A 16,424-nucleotide genomic window follows, 5' to 3' on the forward strand; every position below is an offset into this window, starting at 1 on the left:
ATGAGATCTAGTATGAGGGAGGAAATGAGTTTAAACAGTATTTTGAGTAGAACTTCTTTAGATATAGTATCAAATATATTGTTATCTTTTTTTAAAGAGTAACTGAGATGCCAGGTAAGGATTTAGTTTCTCCCTGTCCTCTGGACCACACTCCAGTACAGTAGGTGGTGGTAATGCACCATAACGTTGGATACCAACCACCGATAAACCCCACGGAATGAAAGAAGAACAAGTTTCTCTCTCTCTCTCACTGCTGATTGGAAACGAGTCACATGCAAGTGAAGATGGCGGACCAGGGACTGTCAACATCACCGTGTCCCTTCCACGATTCACCACTTTCACAAAGTTTGGATGCTTCGGGGGACTCTGAAAGAGGACAAGTTGAAGATAAAAACGGACGTGTTGTTAGCACTCCGGACGAGTCCTTCTCTCCGACGTCTGTCATCTATTTTAAAGAGGCGTTGAGTTCCGCGAACATTTCTTTCGCTAAGACTGGACTGTCATCTCCTACTTCTGTTCAATATGAAGTCGATATCAAGAGTACGTCGAAGAGTGAGTGTTTTCAATACTTTATATACCTAGACCCCTTTTTAACTAGTCAACTTGCTAGCTGACAGTCTGACTAGCTGTCTGACTGAAAGTGTCGTTGTTGTAGCAGCTAGCTAGCTAACGGTAGCTATTTGTCAACACCCCTCTGACTGAAATCTACCTAGTCAACAAGCAAACAGACTAGTAGAGGATATGAAGCTCTTATTTTATCTTATCTTAGCTAGCCAGCCAAAGACAACTTTTCAGATTGATTAAAGTAACGTTACAGTAGAGAGATGTCCCCGTTATATCAGGGCTAGCTAACTCACCGTCCTGTAGGGGTTTTTCCTCCAACCCTGAGATAGTTAACCTGATTCTAGTCGTTAACCTGCTTGATCAATTCAATCGGGTTAGTTACAACTGGAGTTGAAACGGAAACATATACAGGAAGGTACTGTCTTTATTTAGCTATTTAACTATTTAACTTATTTATAATGACGGCCTAGCAAAAGGCCTCCTGCGGGGACGGGGGCCTGGGATTAAAACTACAAAATAAACAATATAAATATAGGACAGAACACATATCACAACAAGAGAGACAACACAACATAGAGACCTAAGACAACAACATAGCAAGGCAGCAACACATGACAACACAGCATGACAACACAGCATGACAACACAGCATGACAACACAGCATGGCAACACAACATGACAACACAGCATGGTAACATGACAACACAACACAACACATGACAACACAACATGACAACACAACACATGACAACACGACAACACAACATGACAACACGACAACACAACATGACAACACGACAACACAACATGACAACATGGTAGCAACACATGACAACAACATGGTAGCAACACAACATGGCAGCAACGCATGACAACACAGCATGGTAGAAACTTAACAACAACATGGTAGCAACACAGCATGGTAGCAACACAACTTAACAACAACATGGTAGCAACACAACATGGCAGCAACGCATGACAACACAGCATGGTAGAAACTTAACAACAACATGGTAGCAACACAGCATGGTAGCAACACAACTTAACAACAACATGGTAGCAACACAACATAGCAACAACATGGTAGCAACACAACATGGCAGCAACACAGAACATGGTAGAAACGTGATTGGGCTCAGACAACATCTCTCTAGGAACAGGGTTGGAGAGTCCAACTCTATATAACAGCTAGATAGCTCTGTTTCACAGGTCAAGCTAACATTTCCATTCCCATTGACCATTCTAAACCAAAAGGCCTGAAAACTAGCACCATTTTGTTTTTTCGCAGCAAGAGAGTAACGTTAGTTGCCATATTTATACAATAAAACCGTATTCCGTACCGTTATCGAGCCAATTTTAATGAAGGAATATCATAGTAACGAAGTTAGAAGCAAAATCTGGGTTAATTTAAAATAATAATTATTGCAAACTATGACATGACGTAATAAAGGAATTTGAATATGGGGCAAGTTAAAATATAATTTGCCCTTATTAAACTCGCCAGATAATTTGCCCAAGAGGGTATGGGATATGGCCAATCTACCATGGCTAAGAGGGTATGGGTTATGGCCAATCTACCCTGGCTAAGAGGGTATGGGATATGGCCAATCTACCATGGCTAAGAGGGTATTCATAAGCATAACGCAACGTGGAGTGCCTGGATACAGCTGTTAGCCGTTGTATATTCGCCATATACCGCAAAACCCGGGGATGCCTTATTATAAACTGATTACCGATGTAATTAGAACAGTAAAAAGTAACGTTTTGTCATACCCGTGGTATATGGTCTGATATACCTCGGCTTTCAGCCAATCAGCATTCAGGACTCGAACCAGGTTTATAATTGTAAATAAATCCCCTTTTGCTAATAGTCATTTCAACATATGTATTGTATCAAATGGTAGCCGACAATGGCATATATATATATAGTAACCTATTTATATATATACATTTCATATATATATATATATATATATATAAATAGGTTACTTGATGGCCAACTGAGGAAAATGTATCATTCAACATATTTAGCTTCATGTCAGTTTCATTGAGGACGCCCCCCCCCCCCCCCACACACACACACACACACACACACACACACACACGCGTGCGCGAGGGAGTTCCCCAACTTCCATTTCAGATTTCCCCTCGGGCAGCCCCCCCTCCCTGAAACCCAAGAACTGAACATGCATAAAGCACTTCCCTTGATACCGTTTTTCTTGAAGCAGTCAACATCAGAATGCAGTTTAAACCACCAACTGAGAGGATTTATGTAAAGCGCTGTAGTGGGACCAAAATAGTTTTCCAGTGTTTTTTTTTCTCTCCATTATTTCTTGATGTGCATCAGTTGTAGAGTATTACTGTTTTTATGGAAATGGGTGTCTTCATAATGACAATCTAAATAGGCAAATCCAACAACTGGTAAAAAGTTGTCTCTCTCCTCTAGCTCACATGACTCAGCCAATAGCTGTGCTGCTCTCTCCTCTAGCTCACGTGACTCAGCCAATAGCTGTGCTGCTCTCTCCTCTAGCTCACGTGACTCAGCCAATAGCTGTGCTGCTCTCTCCTCTAGCTCACGTGACTCAGCCAATAGCTGTGCTGCTCTCTCCTCTAGCTCACGTGACTCAGCCAATAGCTGTGCTGCTCTCTCCTCTAGCTCACGTGACTCAGCCAATAGCTGTGCTGCTCTCTCCTCTAGCTCACGTGACTCAGCCAATAGCTGTGCTGCTCTCTCCTCTAGCTCACGTGACTCAGCCAATAGCTGTGCTGCTCTCTCCTCTAGCTCACGTGACTCAGCCAATAGCTGTGCTGCTCTCTCCTCTAGCTCACGTGACTCAGCCAATAGCTGTGCTGCTCTCTCCTCTAGCTCACGTGACTCAGCCAATAGCTGTGCTGCTCTCTCCTCTAGCTCACGTGACTCAGCCAATAGCTGTGCTGCTCTCTCCTCTAGCTCACGTGACTCAGCCAATAGCTGTGCTGCTCTCTCCTCTAGCTCACGTGACTCAGCCAATAGCTGTGCTGCTCTCTCCTCTAGCTCACGTGACTCAGCCAATAGCTGTGCTGCTCTCTCCTCTAGCTCACGTGACTCAGCCAATAGCTGTGCTGCTCTCTCCTCTAGCTCACGTGACTCAGCCAATAGCTGTGCTGCTCTCTCCTCTAGCTCACGTGACTCAGCCAATAGCTGTGCTGCTCTCTCCTCTAGCTCACGTGACTCAGCCAATAGCTGTGCTGCTCTCTCCTCTAGCTCACGTGACTCAGCCAATAGCTGTGCTGCTCTCTCCTCTAGCTCACGTGACTCAGCCAATAGCTGTGCTGCTCTCTCCTCTAGCTCACGTGACTCAGCCAATAGCTGTGCTGCTCTCTCCTCTAGCTCACGTGACTCAGCCAATAGCTGTGCTGCTCTCTCCTCTAGCTCACGTGACTCAGCCAATAGGTGTACTGCTCTCTCAACACAGACAGACCTTTCCGGTCTCACTCACTCACTCACTCACTCACTCACTCACTCACTCACTCACTCACTCAGCAACAGCCAGCCTCACTGCCTGACAGTCAGCAGCAGGTCTCAGTGAAATAGATTTTTGAAGAGAAATGCCACAAAAACCCGCAACCCTCGACAAAATACATTTTCACCCGCGACATCGTTTTCAAAGTAGCCGAATTTTGTGGCAAAAACCGCGAACATTGCAGCACTGCTGTTTTGTCATTTCAGTAGTTCATGTTTTCCCAAATTCGGTCCCGGGGTTCCCCCTTGGTGCACATGTTTTTGTTTGACAAGCATGCAACACTCTGAAATGACATTTCCTTACGATCAAGTACGCCACCAAGCGTTCTCATAGGACACAATGGGGCGACGTCATCGATGGCTTCGTCCATATATTTTTTTTTACAGTCTATGAGCTAGAATGACAACATGGCTACAGTGAAATGCTCAGGCCTCTTGTGATTGAATCCATCCTGATTCCTGAGTTATGTTTTACGTTGAGTTAAATTGGCAGGGTGGGACTGAAATAACCTTGGATGAGACCAGTGGAATTTCCAGTATTTGTGTTCAAATACTGCACAGAAGTTAAGTCCGGACTCAGCGGGACTGGCTGACTCAGCGGGACTGGCTGACTCAGCGGGACTGGCTGACTCAGCGGGACTGGCTGACACAGCGGGACTGGCTGACACAGCGGGACTGGCTGACTCAGCGGGACTGGCTGACTCGGTGTGGAAAACTGACATTGTCATGTGGATGTTTGGTTCGAAGGGCCTTAGGTGACAAGTGACCTTCTCCGGGGCTTCATTTATTTATTTTTTTATTTTACCTTTATTTAACTAGGCAAGTCAGTTAAGAACAAATTCTTATTTTCAATGACGGCCTAGGAACAGTACAGTGGGTTAACTGCCTGTTCAGGGGCAGAACGACAGACTTGTACCTTGTCAGCTCGGGGGATTTGAACTTGCAACCTTTCAGTTACTAGCCCAACGCTCTAACCACTAGGTTACCTGCTGGTTACTAGTCCAACTCTCTAACCACTAGGCTACCTGCTGGTTACTAGTCCAACCCTCTAACCACTAGGTTACCTGCTGGTTACTGGCCCAACGCTCTAACCACTAGGTTACCTGCCTCTAACCACTAGGCTACCTGCTGGTTACTAGTCCAACACTAACCACTAGGCTACCTGCTGGTTACTAGTCCAACGCTCTAACCACTAGGCTACCTGCTGGTTACTAGTCCAACGCTCTAACCACTAGGCTACCTGCTGGTTACTGGCCCAACGCTCTAACCACTAGGTTACCTGCTGGTTACTAGTCCAACGCTCTAACCACTAGGCTACCTGCTGGTTACTGGCCCAACGCTCTAACCACTAGGCTACCTGCTGGTTACTAGTCCAACGCTCTAACCACTAGGCTACCTGCTGGTTACTAGTCCAACACTAACCACTAGGCTACCTGCTGGTTACTAGTCCAACGCTCTAACCACTAGGCTACCTGCTGGTTACTAGTCCAACGCTCTAACCACTAGGCTACCTGCTGGTTACTGGCCCAACGCTCTAACCACTAGGCTACCTGCTGGTTACTAGTCCAACGCTCTAACCACTAGGCTACCTGCTGGTTACTAGTCCAACGCTCTAACCACTAGGCTACCTGCTGGTTACTAGTCCAACGCTCTAACCACTAGGCTACCTGCTGGTTACTGGCCCAACGCTCTAACCACTAGGCTACCTGCTGGTTACTAGTCCAACGCTCTAACCACTAGGCTACCTGCTGGTTACTAGTCCAACGCTCTAACCACTAGGCTACCTGCTGGTTACTAGTCCAACGCTCTAACCACTAGGCTACCTGATGGTTACTAGTCCAACGCTCTAACCACTAGGCTACCTGCTGGTTACTGGCCCAACGCTCTAACCACTAGGCTATCTGCTGGTTACTAGTCCAACGCTCTAACCACTAGGCTACCTGCTGGTTACTAGTCCAACGCTCTAACCACTAGGCTACCTGCTGGTTACTAGCCCAACGCTCTAACCACTAGGCTACCTGCAGGTTACTGGCCCAACGCTCTAACCACTAGGCTACCTGCCTCCTCCTCTAACCACTAGGCTACCTGCTGGTTACTAGTCCAACGCTCTAACCACTAGGCTACCTGCTGGTTACTGGCCCAACGCTCTAACCACTAGGCTACCTGCCACCCCAGGCATAAATGTTACACGTAATATCTGCGTGATCCATTTCTAAAAATATATTTTAAATGTTTAAACTTGACGCACGCAACACGTGTGTTTCCTGCTATAAATCAGACCCGTCGTAAAACTGTGCGTGAACGAGCATTTTATAACAACGGCTGAACATTGCCCATCGTTCAGCTTTTATGGTGACAATGACACCCTTATTTTGCTTTGTAGATATTGGAATTCGACAGTATCTAAATGAAATGGCGATGGCCAAGTCTTTGGAGGTGTTGACATTGTTTTCTTTGCCAGTGAAATGTGCTTAACAAGTCACATAATAAGTTGCATGGACTCACTCCGTGTGCAATAATAGTGTTTAACATAATTTTTTGAATGACTCCCTCGTCTCTGTACCCCACACATACAATTTGGTCCCTCAGTCGAGCAGTGAAAACACCAGGAAGTTTTTCCAATGCCTTGCAATGAAGGGCACCCAATGGTAGATGGGTAATAAAATAAACATTTACATTTACATTTACATTTAAGTCATTTAGCAGACGCTCTTATCCAGAGCAACAGACATTGAATATCACTTTTGAGCATGGTGAAATGAATTATTACACTTTGGATGGTGTATCAATACATCCAGTCACTACAAAGATACAGGCGTCCTTCCTAACTCAGTTGCCGGAGAAGAAGGAAACCGCTCAGGGATTTCACCATGAGGCCAATGGTGACTTTAAAACAGTGAGTTTTTAATGGCTGTGATAGGAGAATTTTCAGGATGGATCAACATTGTAGTTACTCCACAATACTAACCTAAATGACAGAGAAAAGGAGGAAGCCTGTACAGAATACAAATATTACAAAACTAGTGATGCACCAACATAACTATATAGCTAGGTGTCATCTAAAGTAACCCTGATTTATAATACAGTTCTTACTTGATTAATGGTGGTCGGACCCATCTATGTGAAGCTCGCCACAATAAGGATTAGCCACAATAGTGGACTTTGCGGGTAGTCTTCAAAATAAAAGTATGGCATAATTCTACTATTTGTATTCATTTGCATCACTGTCAGTGACACACTTTTATTTTGAAGGCAAACCGCAAGTCCATTATTGTGCCTAATCCTTATTGTGGCAAGTGGCAACCTAGCTAATACTTACTCAAGGATTCCTAAATCATTGCTAAGAATAATGAAAATGACTGCAGTTTCTACTGGTCATTGTTTTCAGGCTGGTTGTATTGGTGCTAGCTAGGTTACCAAGCTAAAGCTAGCTACCCCAGAAGTTGCGGTTGAATAAATGATGCTTTATTACCAACGCGGTATTGAAAACACATAGTTCATGGCCGGTGTTTGCAGACTTTCTTGTACAGCTTTGACAGAGCTAATGTATCTTTTTGACACGCAAATACCCAAATGGTGTTCCATAGTATATGTATGTATGTATGTATGTCGTGAAGCTAATAGCAGTGACGCTATTATTGTGTAACTCCGGTAGGGCAACATCTGAAAAATAGCGCACTTGGTAACGTTAGTGTGTACCGGTGCTCGACCAGTCGGCGAAAGCCAACATCAGCCACGACAGAGAACGATTGACTGTCAAGGGCAATGAATTCCATTATCTTGGCTTTAACGGATTTCGTTTTTTGAGTTGTCTCGCTGAAATGTTCTTACCCTTTCAAATGACTGCTTGACTTGTTGACTGCTCGATCCACACAGCAGACATTGTGGGCTAGGTTAGGAATGCTGTGCTGCACGTGTAGCGCAGCATTTTACGTGGAGTCATTACGTCATGTACCTACGTTATATAGGTACGCACGTCATGTACCTACGTTATGTAGGTACGCACGTCATGTACCTACGTTATGTAGGTACGCACGTCATGTACCTACGTTATGTAGGTACGCACGTCATGTACCTACGTTATGTAGGTACGCACGTCATGTACCTACGTTATGTAGGTACGCACGTCATGTACCTACGTTATGTAGGTACGCACGTCATGTACCTACGTTATGTAGGTACGCACGTCATGTACCTACGTTATGTAGGTACGCACGTCAGCTTTGACATCAGTTTTGGACATCGGCATTAAACTAGACATCAGGCCAATACCGATGTTGGCATTTTTTTAGCTAATATCAGCCGATTCCAATATGTTCACCGATATATCGTGCATCCCTATTCAAAACATGCATCCTTTGTAACAAGGCACTAAAGTAAAACTGAAAAAAATATGGTAAAGAAATTTACTTCATCTTGAATGCAAAGCATTATGTTTGGGGTAAATCAAACACAACACATCACTGAGTACCACTCCTCATATCTTCAAGCATGGTGGTGGCTGTTTCATGTTATGGGTATGCTTGTCATCAACAAGGACTAGGCATTTCTTTTTTTTAAGCACAGGCAAAATCCTATTGGAAAACCTGGTTGTCTACTCTCCACCAGACACTGGGAGATGAATTCACCTTTCAGCAGAACTATAACCTAAAACACAATTTGTAAGTCGCTCTGGATAAGAGCGTCTGCTAAATGAGGTAAATGTAAATAAGGCCAAATCTATACTGGAGTTATTTATCAAGACGATGTTGAATGTTCCTGAGCGGCCTAGTTACAGTTTTGACTTAAATCTGCTTAAATCAATGGCAAGACTTTTTAAAATGGCTTTCTATCATGATCCACAACTAACTTAACAGAGGTAGAAGAATTAAAAAATAATAATGTGCAAATATTCTACAATCCAAGTGTGCAAAGCTCTTAGACTTACCCAGAAAGACTCACAGCTGTAATCACTGCCATTCTTAAGGTGTGTGAGAACTTATGTAAATTAGAAATTTCATTTTCAACAAATTTGCAAACACAATTTTTGTATATTTTTTATTATGGGGTATTGTAATGTAGATGGGTGAAATCTATTTTAAGAGTCATCATACACTGACTGGCCAGTTGAATTGCGTACACCAAACCCCGTTCACGAAAAATGGATCGCTCCTACAGACGAGTCACGTGGCTGTGGCTTGCTATGTAAAGCAGGCATCGAGGCATTCACTTACTGTTCAATTTAACATTAGAATGGGCCAAACTAGTGACCTAAGCAGCTTTGTGATGGTAGGTGCCAGGTACGCCGTATCTCAGAAACGGCCACCCTCCTGGGCTTTTCACGCACGACAGTGTCTAGGGTTTTACCTAGAATGGTGCAACAAACAAAAAAACATCCAGTCAGCAGAAGTCCTGTTGGAGAAAACACCATGTTGATGAGAGAGGTCGAAGGAGAATGGCAAGAATCGCGCAAGCTAAGAGGCGGGCCACAACCAGACAAATAACGGTGGTGTGCAGAACGGCCTCTCAGAACGCACAACTCATCAATCCTTGTCACGGATTGGCTATTGCAGCGGACGACCCACCGGGTTCCAGTCCGATCAGCTAAAAACAAGAAGAAGCGTCTCCAGTCGTAACGCCATCACCAACACTGGACAATTGAGGAGTGGAAAAGCATCGTCTGGAACATGACAGCGAGTTCAGTTTATTTGAGTGTCCTGGTCAGTCCCCAGAACTCAACCCAATAGATTATCTTTGGGATGAGATGGAACGGGCTGTTAGCAGCATGAATGTACCACCGTCCAATCAGCAGCAACTATGTGATGCCGTCGTGTCAGCGTAGACCAACATCCCTGTGGAACATTTCAAACACCTTTTTATTTTTATTTTTTTGAATTCCCAAAGAATTCAAGCTGTTATGGAGGTGTAAAGGGGGGGTTCTGACCCAGTTCTAAACGGGGGTACATAATTCCCCGTTAGCACAAGGCTGCTACTAAGCTACCCTTTTCGCTGCCTTGCAATATTTCCACTACTAGAAACTGTGTTTACGCATGGTCTAAAGATTGTCAAGTCAAATTTACTTTTTATGAATGGCAACTTTTTGTGTGAACTGGCACAAGCATATGATGTGTTTACGCAACATTTAATAAGGCCGCTGGGACCTGGGAACTTGTTCGCTACCACATCAGACTCGGGCTGTTACATCAGTGTGAAATGTTTTTATTTTATTTTATTTTTATTTAGCTAGATAAGTCATTGAGAAATATATTTTACATTGCCTATAACATATGAAAAGAGACATAATGTTGAAATACTGAAGTTATTACATGGTGTAGGCTAATAGACCGATTGACGTGGATGTCGATTTTTAAATGTATTTTTTTTTTTTTAAGGCAGTTCCTCGATTCAGAGGGGCTGGATTAACTGTGGAAGATACATTTCAGTTGAATACATTGTTGTAACTGGTTTAGGTATCCCCTTTCCTTGATAGAGCCAAGGATTAAAATGTCCAGTGTTTTTATGGGGCAGTATCCTATAAATACTGGTGGCTGAGTAAAGTGATGCTTCTCAAACTCAGTGTGTGATTTTAATAGTTCTTCCCTGCCAGGAAATCTGGCTGATGCCAGAGAGAGCGACGAGCCGTTCCTGCCTCCCGTCCTGCATCAAAGATGCCCTCCCTCTCTCCCTCCTTCCTTCCCTTCCTCCCTCCCTGCCTGCCTGCCTGCCTGCATCAAAGATGCCCTCCCTCTCTCCCTGCAACAAATGGGCATCAGGGGAATTAGTCCCTTCCCCTCCCCATGCACCATCTGGTCAGGTGATGTTGCTCTTTTACCCAGCTAGCTCATTATCAGGCAGCCATCTTCGTCAACACCCACTCTGCTGTCTGTCAGAGGAGCAGCGACTCACCGCCTGCACACAACCAATCCTGTGAGGGCGAGCCGAACGAGAGAGGAGAGGAGAGGGGCAGAGGCAGAGCCCACCAAAGGGAGAGGCTGTCATTCCAGCAGAGCAGAGACTTAGCGCTGTTATCCCAGTACGCAGGCCGCGCCCAGGCAGACACCTAGCGTTGCTATCCCAGTAACCAGGCCGCGCTGCAGAGGAAAAGAGGAGAGGGCAGGGCTGCGGCTTTTGTTGAGACAGACCCACACTGGTGGCTTTTCTCCTCACTCCTCCGTTTAAAAAGTGCTGCTGTTTTTCTCTCTCTTTTCATTCCTGTTCTTATTGTATCTGGGAAGACTGCTGTCGTTCGGCACAGAGATTTTTTCTCTCCCTTTTCATTCCTTTTGTATCTGGGAAGACTGCTGTTGTTCGGCACAAATTCTCCATCCCCCCCCCCTCTTTGCGGCCTTTGCGTCGCCTGGACAGAGAGAGCGTTCCTGCTTTGTTGCCGTTCGTCTCTCAGCCCTCTTTATTCGCTGAGTCATCATGGCAGACGTGACGCCTCAGGCCGATGCACCGACTCCCACCACCGACAAGATCACGCAAGCGGCCCGAGAGACCATCTATCTGTGTAACTTCCGCGTGTCGGTGGACGGAGAATGGCTCTGTCTCAGGGAGCTCAACGACATCTCTCTCACCCCAGACCCAGAGCCGGCCCACGAAGGTAGGTGATAGACCGTAACATGGACAGAGGGGACCTGATCCTAGATCACCACTCCTACTGAGACTCTGTATGACCTGATCCTAGAACAGTACTCCTACTGAGACTCTGTATGATCTGATCCTAGAACAGTACTCCTACTGAGACTCTGTATGACCTGATCCTAGAACAGTACTCCTACTGAGACTCTTTATGATCTGATCCTATAACAGTACTCCTACCTACTGAGACTCTTTATGACCTGATCCTAAATCAACAGTCCTACTGAGACTCTTTATGACCTGATCCTAGATCAGCACTCTTACTGAGACTCTTTATAACCTGATCCTAGATCACCACTCCTACTGAGACTCTTTATGACCTGATCCTAAATCAACAGTCCTACTGAGACTCTTTATGACCTGATCCTAGATCAGCACTCCTACTGAGACTCTTTATGACCTGATCCTAGAACAGCACTCCTACTGAGACTCTGTATGACCTGATCCTAAATCAACACTCCTACTGAGACTCTTTATGACCTGATCTTAGATCACCACTCCTACTGAGACTCTGTATGACCTGATCCTAGATCAACACTCCTATTGAGACTCTTTATGAATACATGCCCTAGTAATGTCGTCATGTCAGTCTCCCAGCGCTCGGTAACTCGCTGATTTTGACTCTGATTACAGTCTCATGGTGTTCTCTCTGAGCCACAGAGGAGGCTTGTGTTGAACAGGGAGGAGCAGAGCGGTGTGGCTAGGCTACGCTGTCCCCCAAATTCATCCTGTTGTCCTCCATTTGAGGTTTTTAAATGTGCTCACCCTAGGTGTGGTGAGGTGCTGCTTGTAAATAAGGTGTGTTTTTCAGACTAGATCCTGGGTCCTGTGGGGTGTGTGGGGGGGTCCTTTGTGTCCTGTGGGGGGGGGGGGGGTCCTGTATGGGTGGTCCTGTAGGGGTCCTGTGTATTGGCCATTGAGAAGCTTTGATGCCACCGGTCGGCCATATTTGCACTCCCAGTAGGAGGAATGAATGGAATTTTACAGTATTTCAATTAAATGTTTCAAGAAGAAAATGACATGTGTTTTGTTGTTGTAGTGGAGACAGCAACATTAGTAATCTCAAAAAAATAAATATATTTTTGTTTAGCTCATAATTAAATGTTAAAGTATGCATTAAGGTGTCTGTAATAAAATAAACATGGCAAAAACATGTAGACATTAATAAATGGATTCCTATAACTTCCTAAATATATTTTACAATGGAGGGGGTGTACCAAGATGGAGGCACGGTGGGGGGTGGGGGTACCAAGATGGAGGCACGGTGGCTTCAACACAGCGCCCCCTATCTGTCATCTAGTGTATATATAAATCATAGAATTTTACACATTCATTTATTCAACGTGAAAATTGTTCATTTTTAGACATTGTTTTAAACAATATCCTCTTTAAACACATCACATTTCCAGAGTGGGATCTCTGCTAATTTTAACGATATGATACATTTTATGAGTGCCACCAAAACAGTGAATCGGAAAACAGTCAAAGGGAACTCCCTCTACTGGTGATTTTTTTAAATTAATGTTTTATTGAACCTTTTTATTTAACTAGTCAGTTAACCTGTTAGTGATCCCTTCACGCGCCAATCCCTTTAACGGGATCGATTTGACAACACCCAGTGAAATTGCAGAGCGCCAAATTCAAACTACAGGAATATCAATATTCAACATTCACGAAAATATAAGTGTAATACATCAAAATAAAGCTTAACTTCTTGTTTATCCGGCTGCTGTGTCAGATTTCAAAAAGGCTTTACGGCGAAAGCAGACCATGCGATTATCTGAGGACAGCGCCCCGCATACAAACGCATGCAAATAATTTTTCAACCAGGCAGGTGCGACACAAAAGTCAGAAATAACGATATAATAAATGCCTTACCTTTTGAAGATCTTCTTCTTTTTGCAATCCCAAATGTCTCAGTGACACAATGAATGGTCGTTTTGTTCACTAAATTCCTTCTTTATATATCTCTCAAATGTCCATTTATTTGGCGCTTTTGATTCAGAAATACACCGGTTCCAACTCGCCCAACATGACTACAAAGTATCTAATAAATGACCTGTGAACTTGGTCCAAACATTTCAAACAACATTCCTAATCCAACCTCAGGTAGCCTAAAATGTAAATATTCTATAAAATTTAAGACGGGATAATCTGTTTCCAATACCGAAGAACAATAACACGGAGCGCGCTCCTGTTCACCAAAATAGTAGGGACCTTCAGAGTGACACATGGAATGAATAGCACTACTTCTTCATTTCTCAAAAGAAAAACATTGACCAATTTCTAAAGACTGTTGACGTCTAGTGGAAGCCATAGGAACTGCAACCAGGTTCCTCATAAATAGGGTTTCCCATAGAAAACCATTGGGAAATCCTATGACCTCCATTTTTTCCCCCCCCTGGATGGTTTGTCCCTGGGGTTTCGCCTGCCAAATCAGTTCTGTTATACTCAGACATTATTTTAACAGTTTTAGAAACTGAGATCGTGTTTTCTTTCCAAATATACCAATTTATATGCAAATCCTAGCTTCTTGGCCTGAGTAACAGGCAGTTTACTTTGGTTTTCATCCGGACGTCAAAATACTAGCCTTAAGAAGTTTTAAGAACAAATTCTTATTTACAATGACGGCCTACCAGAAGGCCGACGGCCTACCAGAAGGCCGACGGCCTACCAGAAGGCCGACGGCCTACCAGAAGGCCGACGGCCTACCAGAAGGCCGACGGCCTCCTGCGGAGATGGGGCCTGGGATTAAAAATAACATAAATATAGGACAAAACACACATCACGACATGAGAGACAACACAACACTACATAGAGACCTAAGACAACAATATAGCAGGGTAGCAGCACAACATGGTACAAACATTATTGGGCACAGTCAACAGCACAAAGGGCAAGAAGGTAGAGTCAGGTTTGGCCCATTCCTCCTGACAGAGCTGGTGTAACTGAGTCAGGTTTGTAGGCCTCTTTGCTCGCACACACTTTTTCAGTTCTGCCCACAAATTTTCTATAGGATTGAGGTCATGGCTTTGTGATGGCCACTCCAATACCTTGACTTTGTTGTCCTTAAGCCATTTTGCCACAACTCTCTCTGTCTATTGGGAGCAGGTCACCTTCCCTTCTCAGTGTTGATATGCTCTGCATTCAGCTGTTGCCACGGTGACCAATGTATGTTTTACCAGGGTGTGTGTGTGTGTGTTGCTCAAATCTCTTCCTCTTTCTCTCCTAATGTCTTCTGCCTCCTTTGTCCCCTCTCGCTCCAGATCCGAAGGACCCGATAGCCATCGAGCGGTTGAACCTGATGAACATGGCCAAGCTGAGCATCAAGGGTCTGATTGAGTCGGCCCTGAACTTGGGCAGAACCCTGGACTCGGACTACGCTCCTCTACAGCAGTTCTTCGTTGTCATGGAGCACTGCCTGAAACACGGACTCAAAAGTAAAGAGATGTTACAGCTACCTATGTTATTGTTTTGTTTCTAGGCTGGTTTCCAAATCTTGTTTGTGCTAATTCTTTACCAACTCGTTTAGCGTGACAATCTGGTTCCCAGATCTGTTTTGTTCTCAATGTTTATTCCTCCGCGGAGTGCACCCCTCTTTATAACAGTCACATCCCTTCTGGACCATTCCTATACAGTTATGATAATGATTCTCATAAGCCAAGGATGTGTAGGGCCTTCGGAAAGTATTTACACCCCTTGAATTTTTCCATACTTTCTTGTTACAGCCCAAATTTAAAATAGATTAAATATAGATTTTGTGTCGCTGGCCTACACACAATACCCCATAATGTCAAACGAATTATGTTTCAAATTAATACAACATTTAAAGCTGAAATTGCTTGACTCAATAAGTATTCAACCCCCTTTGTTATGGCAAGCCTAAATAAGTTCAGGAGTAAAAATGTGATTTAACAAGTCACACAAGTTGCATGGACTCACTCTGTGTTTAATAATAGTGTTTAGCATGATTTTTTTGAATGACTACCTCATCTCTGTACCCCACACATACAATTATCTATAAGGTCCCTCAGTGAATTTCAAACACAGATTCAACAGCGAAGACCAAGGAGGTTTTCCAATGCATCGCAAAGAATGACCCCTATTGGTAGAGGGGTAAAAATATACACGCGAACATTGAATATCCCTTTGAGCATGGGGAAGTTATTAATTACACTTTGGATGGTGTATCAATACACCCAGTCACTACAAAGATACAGAAGTCCTTCCTAACTCAGTTGCCAGAGAGGAAGGAAACCGCTCAGGGATTTCACCATGAGGCCAATGGTGACTTTAAAACAGTTACAGAGTTTATTAGCTGTGGTGGGAGAAAACTGAGGATGGATCAACAACATTGTAGTCACTCCACAATACTAACCTAAATGACAGTGTGAAAAGAAGGAAGCCTGTACAGAATACAAATATTACAAAACATCCATCCTGTTTGAACAAGGCACTAAAGTAATACTGCAAAATATGTGTCAAAGCAATTAACTTTATGTCCTGAATACAAAGTGTTATGTTTCGGGCAAATCCAACACAACACATCACTGAGTACCACTCTTCATATTTTGAAACATGGTGGTGGCTGCATCATGTTATGGGTATGCTTGTCATCATCAAGGACAAGGGAATTCTTTAGGATACAAAGAAACGGAATAAAGCTAAGCACAGGGAAAATCCTAGAGGATAACCTACTTCAGTCTGCTTTCCACCAGACATTGGGAGATGAATTCA

At 44.0% G+C, this 16,424-nt stretch overlaps 2 protein-coding genes across 4 annotated transcripts in view; one reads left to right on the forward strand and one right to left on the reverse strand.

The window, feature by feature from the left end:
* Window positions 1–252: 252 nt before the first annotated feature.
* The window catches only part of LOC115200672 (protein RUFY3), a 49,721-nt gene continuing 33,549 nt past the window's right edge, over window positions 253–16,424 (forward strand). For 2 of the 3 annotated variants that reach the window (XM_029763885.1, XM_029763887.1), the window contains exons 1-2: window positions 253–552; window positions 14,954–15,127. In XM_029763885.1, coding sequence (XP_029619745.1) covers window positions 273–552; window positions 14,954–15,127 — 454 coding nt within the window. In that variant the 5' untranslated portion in view covers window positions 253–272. Of the gene's footprint in view, window positions 553–10,871; window positions 11,650–14,953; window positions 15,128–16,424 lie in introns of those variants that run through there. The other variant, XM_029763886.1, reaches the window with a different exon arrangement.
* On the reverse strand, window positions 2,892–4,789 carry LOC115199692 (centrosomal protein of 131 kDa-like). Its single transcript, XM_029761995.1, has 2 exons — window positions 4,627–4,789; window positions 2,892–4,003 (listed from the first exon to the last, which is right to left on the reverse strand). Exons 1-2 carry the CDS (start codon window positions 4,787–4,789, stop codon window positions 2,892–2,894), a joined length of 1,275 nt encoding a protein of 424 aa, XP_029617855.1.

This window comes from Salmo trutta, chromosome 9 (assembly GCF_901001165.1).
Source record: "Salmo trutta chromosome 9, fSalTru1.1, whole genome shotgun sequence".
Lineage (NCBI taxonomy): Eukaryota > Metazoa > Chordata > Actinopteri > Salmoniformes > Salmonidae > Salmo > Salmo trutta.